The sequence below is a fragment of the Oncorhynchus mykiss genome, chromosome 6 (genome assembly GCF_013265735.2).
Source record: "Oncorhynchus mykiss isolate Arlee chromosome 6, USDA_OmykA_1.1, whole genome shotgun sequence".
In the NCBI taxonomy this organism is placed as follows: domain Eukaryota; kingdom Metazoa; phylum Chordata; class Actinopteri; order Salmoniformes; family Salmonidae; genus Oncorhynchus; species Oncorhynchus mykiss.
This window is the reverse complement of record NC_048570.1, coordinates 69,623,112-69,642,237: the sequence shown is the minus strand read 5'-3', so window position 1 is coordinate 69,642,237 and position 19,126 is coordinate 69,623,112. Positions and strand designations below refer to the sequence as shown.

The window sequence follows — 19,126 nt, the reverse complement described above, 5'->3', positions numbered from 1 at the left end:
CAAAACAGCATTCAGTATGGCCAAGGTACACAGTAACATATGCCTGGAGCATATACCCTAGGCCTAGAGCATAGGGCTACATTGGCAAAAGCTGCCACAACGTCAGCTAAAACACTCCTCACAACATAGAATTTATTAATACATTATTCATGCTCAACTTCACATGATCTTACAGTTCATGTTAATATCTGGATTTTCACTAACACATGGAACATTACACTTGCATGTTATGAAGATCATTATGTAGAGAAAAACACAACACAGCCAAATACTCATTATTTTAAAACAAATAATTTGTCAACATCATCATGCTCATGTCCCCAGAAGTATCATTCGTCAGCTTTCTCATCTCTGAAAATAATGTGCCATACCTTGATGCGGGCTGCAAAACCCCTCACAAAATACTGTAAATAGATCACTTGATCAATGGGTAAATGCACACAGTGTTCAATTGGAATTCCAAATATGTCAGCATACAGTGTGTCAACTTAAGATATAGTTAATCAGCACATCATAATGAGCTCTCCTTCACTTTACTCTCTTGACATTGTTTACATGGCTGCCCAATAATTCTACTGTAAAAAAGGTACTAGATTAAAGTTCCCTAAGACATAACATACATACCACATGTTCTCTTAAGTGTTTCAGGCAGATAATTCTGTGGTGTTCAAATAAACAATAAAAAAAACATTTTAGTGTCATTGTCCATCATGTAACGCATTGTTTCACAACAGTGGGGTGAAATACCTCATGCCCATAGGGAGGAAGTCTTGAAGAGCTACGACCTAACCTCATTAAAATACCTGTCTCGTTATCGATGTCAGTTAAGGCCTGGAGGTGAATGGTAGTTTTGTTAAATTGATTTGTTAAGATTAATTTGGAATTTAACACCTACTTCAAGGTAGTTAAAGATATTTGATTGTTAAGAGGTAAAGACAATTATGTGACCCACATTGCAATTCATGCCTGCAACATGATGCCCATACAGTACTCTCTCACAGTAACACACAAACTTTACAACATTGGTTAAGTGCTCAGGGATGCGTTACTGTGGGCTATACAGTGCAGCCAGTCTCAGAGTATCACACTTCATTACCGGATCATATCAAACTCTAGTATCCTGCTACCATCTTCCATAGTCCACTGAACTGGAACAAAGTAACTTAACATCCCCACAAAACAACAGAGAGAGAGAGCAAGAGGGAAAGCTAGTCATGTTTGTGTCATAAAAATGTCTTGATGGTCCTCAACATAAGAAAAAGTGCCATGGCCACTCCCACAGGTTGTCCGTCACAGTGACAGGCTTAGATCGACAGGGCTACTTGTCTTTCGGATCCGGCGGATCGTCGTGCTTGCGTTCGGTCATCCGGGCACATTTCGGGCAAGTTGTGGAATTGTCATAGAAACAGTCCCTAAAGAGAAACAGCACACAGGGAAAAAGGCAAGTGTCAACCAATCACTGATATTATACATGAACACTACATATGTCTGATAAACGTGTCTGCCAGTGGAGGCTGGTGGAAGGAGCTATAGGAGGACTGACTCAATGTAATGGCTGGAATGGAATAAATGCAACAGAGTCAAACATGTGGTTTCCTTATATATGATGATGTGTTTGTAATGGATGGAATGGAACAGTATCAATGAGCTCATCTTCCTATAGCTCCACCCATCAGCCTCACCTGTTGTCTACAGATAGGGGACTGACCTGTGGAAGACAGCAGAGCAGTCGTGGCACACTGAGGTGTGGCTGTCAAACGGGAACAGGATGTCTCCCTCCTTACACAGCTCACAAACAAAGCCTTTGGCTTGGCACCGCTGCAGAGGGCAAAAGACAGGGCACACGTCAGTATCACAGGTCTCTACAGCTCAGTAAAACATCTGCCTGCTCAACTGGTTTTCTCCCCAGAATGATTCCTGTTCTTCCTCACCTTTGTGATAGACAAGTACAGTATCAAACTCACGTCACAGTCCAGTTTGATGTGCTTGGCAAAGGTAGTGTGGATCTCTGTGAGAGAGCAGCTGAGTCTGCCACTAGAGATGTCAATCAAATCCTGCAGCGAGTACATGTCATTGTTCTCCACAAAGTGCTGGCGATCATGGAGCTAAGAGAGGACGGGAGATTCAAATACAGTGGGGCAAAAAAGTATTTAGTCAGCCACCAATTGTTCAAGTTCTCCCACTTAAAAAGATGAGGCCTGTAATTTTCATCATAGGTACACTTCAACTATGACAGACAAAATGAGAAGAAAAAAATCCAGAAAATCACATTGTAGGATTTTTTATGAATTTATTTGCAAATTATGGTGGAAAATAAGTATTTGGTCACCTACAAACAAGCAAGATTTCTGGCTCTCACAGACCTGTAACTTCTTCTTTAAGAGGCTCCTCTGTCCTCCACCTGTATTAATGGCACCTGTTTGAACTTGTTATCAGTATAAAAGACACCTGTCCACAACCTCAAACAGTCACACTCCAAACTCCACTATGGCCAAGACCAAAGAGCTGTCAAATGACACCAGAAACAAAATTGTAGACCTGCACCAGGCTGGGAAGACTGAATCTGCATTAGGTAAGCAGCTTGGTTTGAAGAAATCAACTGTGGGAGCAATTATTAGGAAATGGAAGACATACAAGACCACTGATAATCTCCCTCGATCTGGGGCTCCACGCAAGATCTCACCCCGTGGGGTCAAAATGATCACAAGAACGGTGAACAAAAATCCCAGAACCACACGGGGGACCTAGTGAATGACCTGCAGAGAGTTGGGACCAAAGTAACAAAGCCTACCATCAGTAACACACTACGCCGACAGGGACTCAAATCCTGCAGTGCCAGACGTGTCCCCCTGCTTAAGCCAGTACATGTCCAGGCCCGTCTGAAGTTTGCTAGAGAGCATTTGGATGATCCAGAAGAGGATTGGGAGAATGGCATATGGTCAGATGAAACCAAAACAGAACTTTTTGGGTAAAAACTCAACTTGTCGTGTTTGGAGGACAAAGAATGCTGAGTTGCATTCAAAGAACACCATACCTACTGTGAAGCATGGAGGTGGAAACATCATGCTTTGGGGGTGTTTTTCTGCAAAGGGACCAGGACGACTGATCCGTGTAAAGGAAAGAATGAATGGGACCATGTATCGTGAGATTTTGAGTGAAAACCTTCTTCCATCAGCAAGGGAATTGAAGATGAAACGTGGCTGGGTCTTTCAGCATGACAATGATCCCAAACACACCGCCCGGGCAACGAAGGAGGGGCTTCGTAAGAAGCATTTCAAGGTCCTGGAGTGGCCTAGCCAGTCTCCAGATCTCAACCCCATAGAAAATCTTTGGAGGGAGTTGAAAGTCCGTGTTGCCCAGCAACAGCCCCAAAACATCACTGCTCTAGAGGAGATCTGCATTGAGGAATGGGCCAAAACACCAGCAACAGTGTGTGAAAACCTTGTGAAGACTTACAGAAAACGTTTGACCTCTGTCATTGCCAACAAAGGGTATATAACAAAGTATTGAGATAAACTTTTGTTATTGACCAAATACATATTTTCCACCATAATTTGCAAATAAATGTATTAAAAATCCTACAATGTGATTTTATGGATTTTTTCTCTCTCATTTTGTCTGTCATAGTTGAAGTGTACCTATGATGAAAATTACAGGCCTCTCTCATCTTTTTAAGTTGGAGAACTTGCACAATTGGTGGCTGACTAAATACTTTTTTGCCCCACTGTATATAGAGAGAGAGGGAACTGACACATTTCCATATCCATTAAATGAGGTTAACTGACTTTAAACCAACTGAATGTTAATTCACATAATGTAATAACTAAAAGCATTGCCTGAAATTTGAGCACCTTTCCCTGTAAAAACAAACCCTTACTTGGGACAATATTTTCATATGCATGTTTCATTTGCATTCGAACTAGAACAATCCCCTCTTGTGCTGTATGTATCATATACCATAACTGCTCACAACTAAGCACACACACACACACACGTTGGAGTCATTAAAACTCGTTTTTCAGCCACTCCACAAATTTCTTGTTAGCAAACTATAGTTTTGGCAAGTCGGTCCGGACATCTACTTTGTGCATGACACAAGTAATTTTTCCAACAATTGTTTACAGACAGATTATTTCACTGTATCACAATTCTAGTGGGTCAGAAGTTTACAAAACACTAAGTTGACTGTGCCTTTAAACAACTTGGAAAATTCCAGAAAACTATGTCATGGCATAAGAAGCTTCTGATAAGCTAATTGACATAATTTGACTCAAATGGAGGTCTACCTGTGGATGTATTTCAAGGCCTACCTTCAAACTTATTGCCTCGTTGCTTGACATCATGGGAAAATCAAAAGAAAATCAGCCAAGACCTCAGAAAAATAATTGTAGACCTCCACAAGTCTGGTTCATCCTTGGGAGCAATTTTCAAACGCCTGAAGGTAACACGTTCATCTGTACAAACAATAGTAGACAAGTATTAACACCATGGGACCACGCAGCCGTCATACCGCTCAGGAAGGAGACGTGTTCTGTCTCCTAAAGATGAACGTACTTTGGCGCGAAAAGTGTAAATCAATCCCAGAACAGCAGCAAAGGACCTTTTGAAGATGCTGGAGGAAACAGGTACAAAAGTATCTATATCCACAGTAAAACAAGTCCCATATCGTCATAACCTGAAAGGCCGCTTAGCAAGGAAGACCGCCATAAAAAAGCCAGACTACGGTTTGCGACTGCACATGGGGAAAAAGATTGTACTTTTTGGAGAAATGTCCTCTGGTCTGATGAAACAAAAATGGAACTGTTTGGCCATAATGACCATCGTTATGTTTGGAGGAAAAAGAGGGAAGCTTGCAAGCTGAAGAACACCATCCCAACCGTGAAGCACGGGGTGGCAGCATCATGTTGTGGGGGTGCTTTGCTGCAGGAGGGACTGGTGCACTTCACAAAATAGATGGCTTCATGTGGAAGGGAAATTATGTGGATATATTGAAGCAACATCTCAAGACATCAGTCAGGAAGTTAAAGCTTGGTCGCAAATGGGTCTTCCAAACGGACAATGACCCCAAGCATACTTCCAAAGTTGTGGCAAAATGGCTTAAGGACAACAAAGTCAAGGTATTGGAGAGGCCATCACAAAGCCCTGACATCAATCCCATAGAAAATGTGTGGGCAGAACTGAAAAAGCATCTGCGAGCAAGAAGGCCTACAAACCTGACTCAGTTACACCAGCTCTGTCAGGAGGAATGGACCAAAATTCCCCCAACTAATTGTGGGAAGCTTGTGGAAGGCTACTCGAAACGTTTGACCCAAGTTAAACAATTTAAAGGCAATGCTACCAAATACGAATTGAGTGTATGTAAACTTCTGACCCACTGGGAATGTGATGAAATAAATAAAAGCTGAAATAAATCACTCTCTACTATTATCCTGACATTAAAAAATAAAGTGGTGATCCTAACTGACCTAAGCATTTTTACTAGGACTAAATGTCAGGCATTGTGAAAAAACTGAGTTTAAATGTATTTGGCTAATGTGTATATAAACTTCCGACTTCAACTGTGCATATCTACTTCCATTTCCCCGTACCCTTGAACATCGACTCAGTACTGTGGATTCATGTACACTGAACAAAAATAAAAAGCAAATTGCAACAATTTCAAATGTTTTACTGAGTTACAGTTCATAAGGAAATCAGTCAATGGCTGTGCGAAAAACGCTGGATATTGGCGGGAACTGGAAAATACTGTTGTACACGTCGATCCAGAGCAACCCAAACATGCTCAACAGGTGACATGTCTGATGAGTATGAAGGCCATGGACTGGAACATTTTCAGCCTCCAGGAATTGTGTACAGATCCCTGCAACATGGGGCTGTGCATTATGCTGAACCATGAGGTGATGGCAGTAGATGAATGGCACGACAATGGGCCTCAGGCTCTCGTCATGGGATCTCTGTGCATTCAAACTGCCATAGATAAAATGCAATTGTGCTCATTGTCTGTAGCTTATTCCTTCCCATACCATAACCCCACCAGCAAACCACTCACCCAATCGACACCACACACACTACACTGTCTGCCATCTGCCCGGTACAATTGAAACCGGGATTCATCTGTGAAGAGCACACTTCTCCAGTGGCTATTGAAATCGGTTACGATGCCAAACTGCAATCAGGTCAAGACCATGGTGAGGACGTTGAGCATGCAGTTGAGCTTCCCTAAGACGGTTTGAGAGTTTGTGCAGAAATTCTTCTGTTGTGCAAACCCACAGTTTCATCAGTTGTCCGGGTGGCTAGTCTCAGATGATCGCAGATGAACGTGGAGGTCCTGGGCTGGCGTAGTTACATGTGGTCTGCGGTTGTGAGGCCAGTTGGACATATTGCCAAATTCTCTAAAACAATGACTTATGGTAGAGAAATTAACATTAAATTCTGTGGCAACAGCTCTGGGGTGACATTCCTGCTGTCAGCATGCCAATTGCACACTCCCTCAAAACTTGAGACATCTCTGGCATTGTGTTGTGTAACAAAACTGCACATTTTAGAGTGGCCTTTTATTATCCCCAGCACAAGGCGCACCTGTGTAATATTCATGCTGTTTAATCAGCTTCTTGATATGCCACACTTGTCAGGTGGATGGATTAACTTGGCAAAAGAGAAATACTTCCTAACACATTCATGCACAGCATTTGAGAGAAATATGCATATGGATATCATACATATGGATATGTGCATATGGACAATATACTACAATGTAGAAAATGTTAAAAATAAAGAAAAACCCTTGAATAAGTAGGTGTTCTAAAACTTTTGAACGGTAGTGTATATTTATTTTCTTTATTGTATTCTGCATTGTTGGGAAGGGCCCGTAAGTAAACATTTTACTTAGTCTACATCTGTTATTTACGAAGCATGTCACATTTTAAACTTGATATGATTCTTACATCAGCATGTTATTAATAAAAGGCCAGAGAGTGGCGCTGTTGCAGCACATACTGAGCCATGACATCAGCAAAAATGGGTTCCTCTGGGTTGTTTAACAATACTGCTGCAAGACCCTTATGCAAGGCACTGGACGCAAATGCAATGTCCTTTATACAGAGATTGGAATGTGATATTTATGTGATGCTATGGCTGTGGTGAAGATGTCGTGGAGGTGTTGGGATGATGTTGTGTTGATATTGCAGGGATGTTGCTGACCTGCAGTAGCAGCCGTGCCTCCATAGCCTCCTTACAGGTGATGAAGTAGGGCTTCATCAGTAGGATGTCCTGACGGAGCTTCTGCAGGAAGGAACACATTCACACACTAGCCATTAGTCACACCCTGATTCCATAGGCCAATGTCAGACACAACATGTTCTATGGGAAATCGCTTTTGAATGTGAATATTTCTAATTTCATGAAACTATCTGATGAAGCTAGTTATTTTATATACCATAAACAAGTGTTTTTCTTCTCTGGCCCGACAATCTCCCCAATGACAGAAAGAGCTGTCTATCTCCCTCAGTATTCTAATCCCTCACCACAAAACACACTGGCACAAATAGAACCGCTGACTGGTGAGAATGTCCTGAAAACAAAAGCCTGGCCTACTGTGTGATAGTACAGACAAGGAAGAGCTCCCAAAACAAGTTCTATAGCAAACCCAGACTTCATCCCAGTTTATATGGAGTGGAGATGGAGTGCAAGACAAAACCAAAAACTGTACAAAAAGACAACCACATTTGAATGAATTTATGTCACAAACATTCAGTACACACTATTCATGCAGAGTCCCTGTTGCTGATATGTTGTAGCGGTATTTATTAGAGCGGGGTAAAGAAAGCTTTTGTTCGGGCGCCAGGCAGGTATTAACCATGCCGAAAGGAAAAGAGTAGAATAGAGAGAACCACTACCAGACCCACACACATCAGCAGAAGAGACTGCCTAGAGTGTAGCCTGTTTACAAGATAGCCAGTGGAGAGAAAAAAGAATACACACCATATAAAACCCACATCACAGCACCGGGGTAACCCAAACAAGAATACCTCATACAATAATACTAATACTAATAATGGCAGAGCAATTCAACAGCAACTTCATACAAGAACGAACCCAGTCATCAACATAGGATTTGCAATAATCTGTATTATTTTCTAGTAGATGAGTGCAGAGGGTATGAATGTGGGGGGTGTTCATCGACACAACAAAGGCCTTAAAAATGTCCAGTCTTCTCGGCCACATGTCATTAGTACATCTCAATACAGTTCACATAACAATACACAATTGGCAAGCAACCTCCCTTTTAACTAAAATGTCCAAATACTTCAGGCAGGGCAATAATAGTCCAGCTCTAATGCACTTCAATGGGAAGTGCATTGGAAAAATAGAGAGTCTGTTTCAGGGTAAAGCACTGGAACGATAGAGGGAAGAGAAAAAGAGAAAGAGAACAAGAGAGGTCTTAGCTGTGGTCTTCAGGCGTGCAGGTGTACTGTCTGACTGTCCGATGGTTTGTATGTTAAAGCTTCGCAACAATGTTGCTACTAATCCATGCGATCCATAACGGGCGTGGTCCCAAACAAAAACAACCACGACCTAGAGCGATTACACCGATGATTGAGTTAAATACTCTATACACTACACACGCTGAAAACAAACAAAACTTCTGCAGCACAGCACACACAATCAAACTGTCGCGCCACCAAAGAGCCCCTCCCCAAAGAGCTGAACGAGCTCTCTTTATATTCTTCTTCCTTACTGCTCATGCGCTCTTAAAGTGGCAGTGCACGGTGAAGGCTCTGTGCAGATTTCGCCACACTCCTCCCCCCATGAAAAAACAATGCCTGTAGAAACAGAGAGGATGCAGGCTTTGACAGGTTCATGTTCCTGCTACACAAAACCAGGGAAGTCCTCCTCATCAGAATCCTCCACGAAGAGGTCCTGCAGGTGTTGCTTTTGCCTGCGATCCAGCTCTTCTGCCGTAGGGTAGCAGGGCTTTAGGTCAACAACATGCACTGTCCTGACATCTTCCCCAGTGTCCTCCAAACAGACCAAGTAGTTCACTGGTCCCAACTGCTGCACTACACGGTATGGACCTTTCCATCTCGAAGCTAGCTTGGCAGTGAACTTCTTAGATGCCTTTGACAGATGATGTGAACGTACCCAGACACGAGACTGGGGTGGAAAACACACGTCTCGTCTATGTTTGTCATAGTTTCTCAGCTGTCGTTGTTTGGCTTTGGTTTTGCTGGCCTCCACTCTGGCTAGCAAGGTGTGGTGGTGTTGTACGGCATCAAACGCTGGGCAGTCAGGTGAAACATTCGAACTTTGCAAGACCCTGTCCATCGGTCCTTTTAGTGGTCTTCCCAGGTGGAGTTCGGCGGGAGTGACCCCAGAAGTCTCCTGCACGGCAGAGTTCAGTGCAAAGCGAAATTCTGGAAGATGCTGATCCCACCTTGTGTGCTGATCCCCCACGAATGAAGCAATCATCCCCTTCAGGGTTCGGTTTACCCTCTCGGTCAGGTTGGTCTGAGGATGGTAGGCTGTGGTCAACTTGGCAATTACACCCCAGTAGGTACAGAGCTCTTTGTATATTCCTGATATGAACTGCGGACCTCGGTCAGAGAGGATTTGGTCCGGAATTCCGAATCTGGTAAAAACCTCCCTTCGCAGAATTAGAGCAATGGCTGATGCAGTGGCTTTGCGGAGGGGAAACAACTCCACCCAGTGTGTGTAGTAGTCCACTACCACCAATAAAAATTCATTCCGTGTCCCCCGGCTGGGAGGAAAAGGTCCCATGAGGTCAATTCCCAACATTTCATTTGGATGGTTCACCACGGTCTGCTGCATTTTCCCAGCAGGTCTGCCAATGTCTGGTTTGTATTTCTGGCAGACTTCACACTGCTGTACAAACTTCCGGGTATCAACCCACATGCCTGGCCAGTAAACCACCTCTTGTAGTCTTCGATAAGTTTTAAAAACTCCAAGATGGCCACTCATGGGATTGGCATGATAAGCTTGGATTATCTGGTCACACAATGTAGAGGGAATGAAGACGCGATAATGGGTGCTGTGTATTCCATCTCCTCTTGGAGTTTTTCGATACACTTTATCCTGAATTATGCTATACTTATCATTGAAGCGACTCTTGGAGTCTTCTTCAGACAGACTCTTGTGGATCACCATGATGGCAGCATCCTTCTGCTGTGCTCTCCATACACTCTCATCATCCAGAGGAAAGGAATCATCCAGACATTTAGCGGTAGTATAGGTAATGCACAAGGGAGGACAAACATTGGCAGTCTCTGTAATCCGAGAAAGGGCATCTGGTACAACGTTCAGTTTTCCTTTGCGATACTCAATGATGAAGTCAAACTTCTGCAGTCTGATAGACCAGCGAATAAGACGGCTGTTGGTCTTGCCTGATGCCAGAACCCACTGCAGAGCAGCATGGTCTGTGACAACGGTGAAGATCTTTGCCTCCAAGTAGTAGCTCCATTTCTCCAAAGCCCAGACCACAGCGAGGCATTCCCTTTCAGTCGTTGAATAATTCCTCTCGGCTGAATTAAGGGTGCGACTTGCATAGGCAAGAACTTCTTCTGTTCCAAGTCCTGTTTGTTGAGCCAAGACTGCTCCAAGTCCTGTTTGACTTGCATCCGTGTACACAATGAAATGAGCATTCAGGTTAGGATGTCCAAGCACTGGAGGAGTAATTAGACTGTTTTTGAGTGCTTCAAATGCACCTTGGCATGCAGGGGTCCATTGGAATTTCACACCTTTCTTCTTAAGGTGATTGAGGGGTTCGGCTACCTTTGAAAAGTCAGGCACAAACCTGTGGTACCATCCAGCAATACCCAGAAACCGCTGAACAGCCTTGAGGGATGTGGGAATTGGGAATTCCTGCTGGCTGCAACTTTGGCTGGATCTGCATGGATACCTTCAGCATTAACCACATGACCAAGGAACTTGAGTTCTGGCAGACAGAAACGACACTTCTTCAAGTTCAAGGTCAAACCTGCAGCCTTTAGTCTGTCGAAGACGGACTGAATGTCTTGCAGATGTTCCGCGACAGAGGAGGAGTAGATTATGATGTCATCCAGATACACAAGACAATTTCTACCCCTCAGATCTCCCAGGACAGTCTCCATCAATCTTTGGAAGGTTGCTGGAGCATTCTTCAAACCAAAAGGCATGACTTTGAAGGAGTACAAACCAGCAGGGGTGACAAAGGCAGTCTTGTCCTGACTAGCGGGATCCATTGACACCTGCCAATAGCCACTGTTCAGATCCAGATTACTAAAGATGGATGCTCCTGCCAGAGATTCCAGTATGTCATTTATGTTTGGTAGAGGGTAGGCATCACTTTCTGTTATGGCATTCGGCTTCCTGTAGTCCACACAGAATCGATATCCACCATCTTTCTTAGGAATCAGGACAACCGGAGAAGCCCATCCGGAAAAAGAAGGTTCCACAATTCCATTCTCCAACATGCTTTTGAGCTGTTCATTGAGAATGGCCAGTTTGGCGGGGGACAGCCTGTAGGGACGCTGCTTAATAGGGACCTCATGCCGGGTATAGATTTTGTGTTTGAAGACGGTTGTACGGCCGAGTGTAAGAGTACAGACCTCACTGTTCACGTCCAACATCTGGGATAGCTGCCACCTTTCATCATCCGACAGACACGCCTGTTCCACCGCTTGTTTGATGTAGAAATCAGCATCAGGTTCGCTTTTGCTCTCGGATAGAAGGGGGGGTACGGCGGTAATCAGGGTGATAGTTGGGTTCTCAGACTTCACTGATGGAACATGTTTTTGTCTTTGTCTCTTTATATTTTCTCTGTCTCTGACTTGACCTTGTCCGGACTCTGCATAATGTAGCAGGCTCCAACCTGAAATCAGTGCATTACCAGGTTGAAATGGATGAGGCTGAGAATAGTCAGAGTGCAGCCGATAGGAGGGTTCGGACATCGAGATGGTCAGTCCACTGAAGAACAGGAAGTCTAGGCCAAGGACTACAGCAAATGCAAGGCTTGAATCTGCAAGAATTGCCACAGGAAGGTTAATAGTCTCACCATGCAGTTGTATTATTATACTAATCCAGCCCAAGGGAGTGGTAGGTTCTCCATTGGCCAAGTACAATGGTCCCTCCTCCCATGTTCGTAGCTCCTCATGAGGTAATGCCATGTTCTGCCACAGGGCCTCTTGCATCAGGGTGTAAGATGCCCCTGTGTCGATTATGGCCTTCCCTCTCCAGTTCCTAACAGTCAGAGGAACCAATAGTTGTTGCGGAATAGGAATAAGACCGCTAGCTGTGCTGTCTAAAGGCTTCATGGTGGGCATTAAGGCTGACCCAATTGTATGCAAGCCACCACGCCTGTCTAGACTTTCAGTCTTCGGTCCTTTCCGACCTTTTCCTGAATCCTGACGCTGGACATAGAGCGGGCAAGAATCTGGAGGATGTTGGACTTTACACCTCCAACACATAACTGGACTTTTGTCCTGGATCTTGGGTACAAATATCTGAGACGGTTTAGCCCCAGGAGAGTTATTGGTATACTGGGATGAGGGAACCGGGTTTTTAGTTTGGAGGTGGCGCTTCCAGTCCTTCTCAAACTGAGTCCCAAGCCGCACCAGATCATCCACATTTTGCACACGTTCTCGAAGTTGACTAGCAAGGCGGGGAACCATGTTCTTAAGAAGGAGTTTGACCATCTCCTGCTCAGTAATGTCAGCCTTCCATCTTCTACATAGAACTCGATAGGAGAAGGCAAAGTCCCGTATTGGCTCTGCTTCACCCTGGACTCTGTTACGAACACGTTCCGCCAGTTCATCCCCATAGTCCTCTGAGAGGAAGGCTAAGAGGAATATTTTTTGAAACTCCTCCCAGGTTGACACATGTTTACGGGCTATCTCCCACCAGTCTCTTGCTGTACCATGGAGAACACTGCGGAGGGTGGCAAGAACCTCCAAGTCAGTAAGGGGCCGGATAGAAAGAAAATCATTACACTTAGATAAGAAAAACAGTGGATCAACATCATCTTCTGGGCTGCCAAAAGTGGGGAAAAGTAGTTTGATAGGGAGGGAGCGCTCTAGAGGAGGCATGACAGTGGCAGCGGGAGTTCTGTTGTTTAACAGTATCTTCAGAGGGGTTTTTGTAGTACTACCTGTTCCTATTACCTTACTGGCCAAGCCAGTGGCAGAGGTAAAACCTGAGGGCGGTGCAGAAGATTTGTCCAGAAGGGAAAAGCACTGCATTACCTCCTGGTGCAGCCCTTCCAGTTGAAGGTCTGTGGCCTTCTGTGCTTTTTCCATCTCATTAACGGTGTCCTTTTGAGTCTGTTCAATCAAAAATCGTAGTTCCCCTGTGAGAGAGTTCTTCATGTCCTCCATAACTTCCTTCAGATAAGAACACACTCCCTTCACAACAGAGGCTGACTCCTCTGCTCTCCGTTTTTGTTTGTCCTCAAGAAAGAGTATGACTTGATGATGGTTAGTTTCCATTTGTGTTTTGAACCGGTGCAGTTTTCCTTGAATATCCTGCTTCAGAGAATCTTGTAAATATTTCTGTCTCTGAACAATTTGTTGTTGGTTTTCCTCCATTTGACAGGGAAGGTAATCCAACCTCCTCTGCATATCTGTCTGATGAGCCTCCACACATTCACTGAGTTTGCGAATGGCATTCTCCTGCATTGTCAAACTATGATTGGTGTGTGTCCATTGATGTTCCAGTTGTCCAGTGATCACAGAGACACCTCTCCCAGTCTCTCTGGACAGGGTAACCGGAAGGGTTTGAGGGGAGGGTAATGGTGGAGATGTTATAGGTGAGCCAGAAACCTGGGGATTAGAGTCAGTGCTATCGCACTCCATTAGTTCATTAAGTCCTTCCACAATGAAAGAATCCCGAACATGATTACCATCAGGTGTGTCCACATTGACACAGTATGGGGTTCCAACAAAAGACATGATTCAACCTTGTGTGGATGGTGTCATGGGTGTTTCTCTTCAAGTCCCTGTTTGGGCGCCAATTCTGTAGCGGTATTTATTAGAGAGGGGTAAAGAAAGCTTTTGTTCGGGCGCCAGGCAGGTATTAACCATGCCGAAAGGAAAAGAGTAGAATAGAGAGAACCACTACCAGACCCACACACATCAGCAGAAGAGACTGCCTAGAGTGTAGCCTGTTTACAAGATAGCCAGTGGAGAGAAAAAAGAATACACACCATATAAAACCCACATCACAGCACCGGGGTAACCCAAACAAGAATACCTCATACAATAATACTAATACTAATAATGGCAGAGCAATTCAACAGCAACTTCATACAAGAACGAACCCAGTCATCAACATAGGATTTGCAATAATCTGTATTATTTTCTAGTAGATGAGTGCAGAGGGTATGAATGTGGGGGGTGTTCATCGACACAACAAAGGCCTTAAAAATGTCCAGTCTTCTCGGCCACATGTCATTAGTACATCTCAATACAGTTCACATAACAATACACAATTGGCAAGCAACCTCCCTTTTAACTAAAATGTCCAAATACTTCAGGCAGGGCAATAATAGTCCAGCTCTAATGCACTTCAATGGGAAGTGCATTGGAAAAATAGAGAGTCTGTTTCAGGGTAAAGCACTGGAACGATAGAGGGAAGAGAAAAAGAGAAAGAGAACAAGAGAGGTCTTAGCTGTGGTCTTCAGGCGTGCAGGTGTACTGTCTGACTGTCCGATGGTTTGTATGTTAAAGCTTCGCAACAATGTTGCTACTAATCCATGCGATCCATAACGGGCGTGGTCCCAAACAAAAACAACCACGACCTAGAGCGATTACACCGATGATTGAGTTAAATACTCTATACACTACACACGCTGAAAACAAACAAAACTTCTGCAGCACAGCACACACAATCAAACTGTCGCGCCACCAAAGAGCCCCTCCCCAAAGAGCTGAACGAGCTCTCTTTATATTCTTCTTCCTTACTGCTCATGCGCTCTTAAAGTGGCAGTGCACGGTGAAGGCTCTGTGCAGATTTCGCCACACTCCTCCCCCCATGAAAAAACAATGCCTGTAGAAACAGAGAGGATGCAGGCTTTGACAGGTTCATGTTCCTGCTACACAAAACCAGGGAAGTCCTCCTCATCAGAATTCCTCCACGAAGAGGTCCTGCAGGTGTTGCTTTTGCCTGCGATCCAGCTCTTCTGCCGTAGGGTAGCAGGGCTTTAGGTCAACAACATGCACTGTCCTGACATCTTCCCCAGTGTCCTCCAAACAGACCAAGTAGTTCACTGGTCCCAACTGCTGCACTACACGGTATGGACCTTTCCATCTCGAAGCTAGCTTGGCAGTGAACTTCTTAGATGCCTTTGACAGATGATGTGAACGTACCCAGACACGAGACTGGGGTGGAAAACACACGTCTCGTCTATGTTTGTCATAGTTTCTCAGCTGTCGTTGTTTGGCTTTGGTTTTGCTGGCCTCCACTCTGGCTAGCAAGGTGTGGTGGTGTTGTACGGCATCAAACGCTGGGCAGTCAGGTGAAACATTCGAACTTTGCAAGACCCTGTCCATCGGTCCTTTTAGTGGTCTTCCCAGGTGGAGTTCGGCGGGAGTGACCCCAGAAGTCTCCTGCACGGCAGAGTTCAGTGCAAAGCGAAATTCTGGAAGATGCTGATCCCACCTTGTGTGCTGATCCCCCACGAATGAAGCAATCATCCCCTTCAGGGTTCGGTTTACCCTCTCGGTCAGGTTGGTCTGAGGATGGTAGGCTGTGGTCAACTTGGCAATTACACCCCAGTAGGTACAGAGCTCTTTGTATATTCCTGATATGAACTGCGGACCTCGGTCAGAGAGGATTTGGTCCGGAATTCCGAATCTGGTAAAAACCTCCCTTCGCAGAATTAGAGCAATGGCTGATGCAGTGGCTTTGCGGAGGGGAAAGAACTCCACCCAGTGTGTGTAGTAGTCCACTACCACCAATAAAAATTCATTCCGTGTCCCCCGGCTGGGAGGAAAAGGTCCCATGAGGTCAATTCCCAACATTTCATTTGGATGGTTCACCACGGTCTGCTGCATTTTCCCAGCAGGTCTGCCAATGTCTGGTTTGTATTTCTGGCAGACTTCACACTGCTGTACAAACTTCCGGGTATCAACCCACATGCCTGGCCAGTAAACCACCTCTTGTAGTCTTCGATAAGTTTTAAAAACTCCAAGATGGCCACTCATGGGATTGGCATGATAAGCTTGGATTATCTGGTCACACAATGTAGAGGGAATGAAGACGCGATAATGGGTGCTGTGTATTCCATCTCCTCTTGGAGTTTTTCGATACACTTTATCCTGAATTATGCTATACTTATCATTGAAGCGACTCTTGGAGTCTTCTTCAGACAGACTCTTGTGGATCACCATGATGGCAGCATCCTTCTGCTGTGCTCTCCATACACTCTCATCATCCAGAGGAAAGGAATCATCCAGACATTTAGCGGTAGTATAGGTAATGCACAAGGGAGGACAAACATTGGCAGTCTCTGTAATCCGAGAAAGGGCATCTGGTACAACGTTCAGTTTTCCTTTGCGATACTCAATGATGAAGTCAAACTTCTGCAGTCTGATAGACCAGCGAATAAGACGGCTGTTGGTCTTGCCTGATGCCAGAACCCACTGCAGAGCAGCATGGTCTGTGACAACGGTGAAGATCTTTGCCTCCAAGTAGTAGCTCCATTTCTCCAAAGCCCAGACCACAGCGAGGCATTCCCTTTCAGTCGTTGAATAATTCCTCTCGGCTGAATTAAGGGTGCGACTTGCATAGGCAAGAACTTCTTCTGTTCCAAGTCCTGTTTGTTGAGCCAAGACTGCTCCAAGTCCTGTTTGACTTGCATCCGTGTACACAATGAAATGAGCATTCAGGTTAGGATGTCCAAGCACTGGAGGAGTAATTAGACTGTTTTTGAGTGCTTCAAATGCACCTTGGCATGCAGGGGTCCATTGGAATTTCACACCTTTCTTCTTAAGGTGATTGAGGGGTTCGGCTACCTTTGAAAAGTCAGGCACAAACCTGTGGTACCATCCAGCAATACCCAGAAACCGCTGAACAGCCTTGAGGGATGTGGGAATTGGGAATTCCTGCACGGCTGCAACTTTGGCTGGATCTGCATGGATACCTTCAGCATTAACCACATGACCAAGGAACTTGAGTTCTGGCAGACAGAAACGACACTTCTTCAAGTTCAAGGTCAAACCTGCAGCCTTTAGTCTGTCGAAGACGGACTGAATGTCTTGCAGATGTTCCGCGACAGAGGAGGAGTAGATTATGATGTCATCCAGATACACAAGACAATTTCTACCCCTCAGATCTCCCAGGACAGTCTCCATCAATCTTTGGAAGGTTGCTGGAGCATTCTTCAAACCAAAAGGCATGACTTTGAAGGAGTACAAACCAGCAGGGGTGACAAAGGCAGTCTTGTCCTGACTAGCGGGATCCATTGACACCTGCCAATAGCCACTGTTCAGATCCAGATTACTAAAGATGGATGCTCCTGCCAGAGATTCCAGTATGTCATTTATGTTTGGTAGAGGGTAGGCATCACTTTCTGTTATGGCATTCGGCTTCCTGTAGTCCACACAGAATCGATATCCACCATCTTTCTTAGGAATCAGGACAACCGGAGAAGCCCATCCGGAAAAAGAAGGTTCCACAATTCCATTCTCCAACATGCTTTTGAGCTGTTCATTGAGAATGGCCAGTTTGGCGGGGGACAGCCTGTAGGGACGCTGCTTAATAGGGACCTCATGCCGGGTATAGATTTTGTGTTTGAAGACGGTTGTACGGCCGAGTGTAAGAGTACAGACCTCACTGTTCACGTCCAACATCTGGGATAGCTGCCACCTTTCATCATCCGACAGACACGCCTGTTCCACCGCTTGTTTGATGTAGAAATCAGCATCAGGTTCGCTTTTGCTCTCGGATAGAAGGGGGGGTACGGCGGTAATCAGGGTGATAGTTGGGTTCTCAGACTTCACTGATGGAACATGTTTTTGTCTTTGTCTCTTTATATTTTCTCTGTCTCTGACTTGACCTTGTCCGGACTCTGCATAATGTAGCAGGCTCCAACCTGAAATCAGTGCATTACCAGGTTGAAATGGATGAGGCTGAGAATAGTCAGAGTGCAGCCGATAGGAGGGTTCGGACATCGAGATGGTCAGTCCACTGAAGAACAGGAAGTCTAGGCCAAGGACTACAGCAAATGCAAGGCTTGAATCTGCAAGAATTGCCACAGGAAGGTTAATAGTCTCACCATGCAGTTGTATTATTATACTAATCCAGCCCAAGGGAGTGGTAGGTTCTCCATTGGCCAAGTACAATGGTCCCTCCTCCCATGTTCTTAGCTCCTCATGAGGTAATGCCATGTTCTGCCACAGGGCCTCTTGCATCAGGGTGTAAGATGCCCCTGTGTCGATTATGGCCTTCCCTCTCCAGTTCCTAACAGTCAGAGGAACCAATAGTTGTTGCGGAATAGGAATAAGACCGCTAGCTGTGCTGTCTAAAGGCTTCATGGTGGGCATTAAGGCTGACCCAATTGTATGCAAGCCACCACGCCTGTCTAGACTTTCAGTCTTCGGTCCTTTCCGACCTTTTCCTGAATCCTGACGCTGGACATAGAGCGGGCAAGAATCTGGAGGATGTTGGACTTTACACCTCCAACACATAACTGGACTTTTGTCCTGGATCTTGGGTACAAATATCTGAGACGGTTTAGCCCCAGGAGAGTTATTGGTATACTGGGATGAGGGAACCGGGTTTTTAGTTTGGAGGTGGCGCTTCCAGTCCTTCTCAAACTGAGTCCCAAGCCGCACCAGATCATCCACATTTTGCACACGTTCTCGAAGTTGACTAGCAAGGCGGGGAACCATGTTCTTAAGAAGGAGTTTGACCATCTCCTGCTCAGTAATGTCAGCCTTCCATCTTCTACATAGAACTCGATAGGAGAAGGCAAAGTCCCGTATTGGCTCTGCTTCACCCTGGACTCTGTTACGAACACGTTCCGCCAGTTCATCCCCATAGTCCTCTGAGAGGAAGGCTAAGAGGAATATTTTTTGAAACTCCTCCCAGGTTGACACATGTTTACGGGCTATCTCCCACCAGTCTCTTGCTGTAC

The 19,126-nt window shown here is 45.1% G+C and overlaps 1 protein-coding gene across 7 annotated transcripts in view; it reads right to left on the bottom strand.

The window, feature by feature from the left end:
- Positions 1-118: 118 nt before the first annotated feature.
- Positions 119-19,126, bottom strand: part of LOC110526473 (differentially expressed in FDCP 8 homolog) — a 31,558-nt gene continuing 12,550 nt past the window's right edge. For all 7 annotated transcript variants that reach the window (XM_036980858.1, XM_021607467.2, XM_036980862.1 and 4 more), the window contains 4 exons: positions 7,201-7,281; positions 1,965-2,105; positions 1,709-1,818; positions 119-1,412 (listed from right to left, as the gene is read on the bottom strand). In XM_036980858.1, coding sequence (XP_036836753.1) covers positions 1,319-1,412; positions 1,709-1,818; positions 1,965-2,105; positions 7,201-7,281 — 426 coding nt within the window. In that variant the 3' untranslated portion in view covers positions 119-1,318. The remainder of the gene's footprint in view (positions 1,413-1,708; positions 1,819-1,964; positions 2,106-7,200; positions 7,282-19,126) is intronic.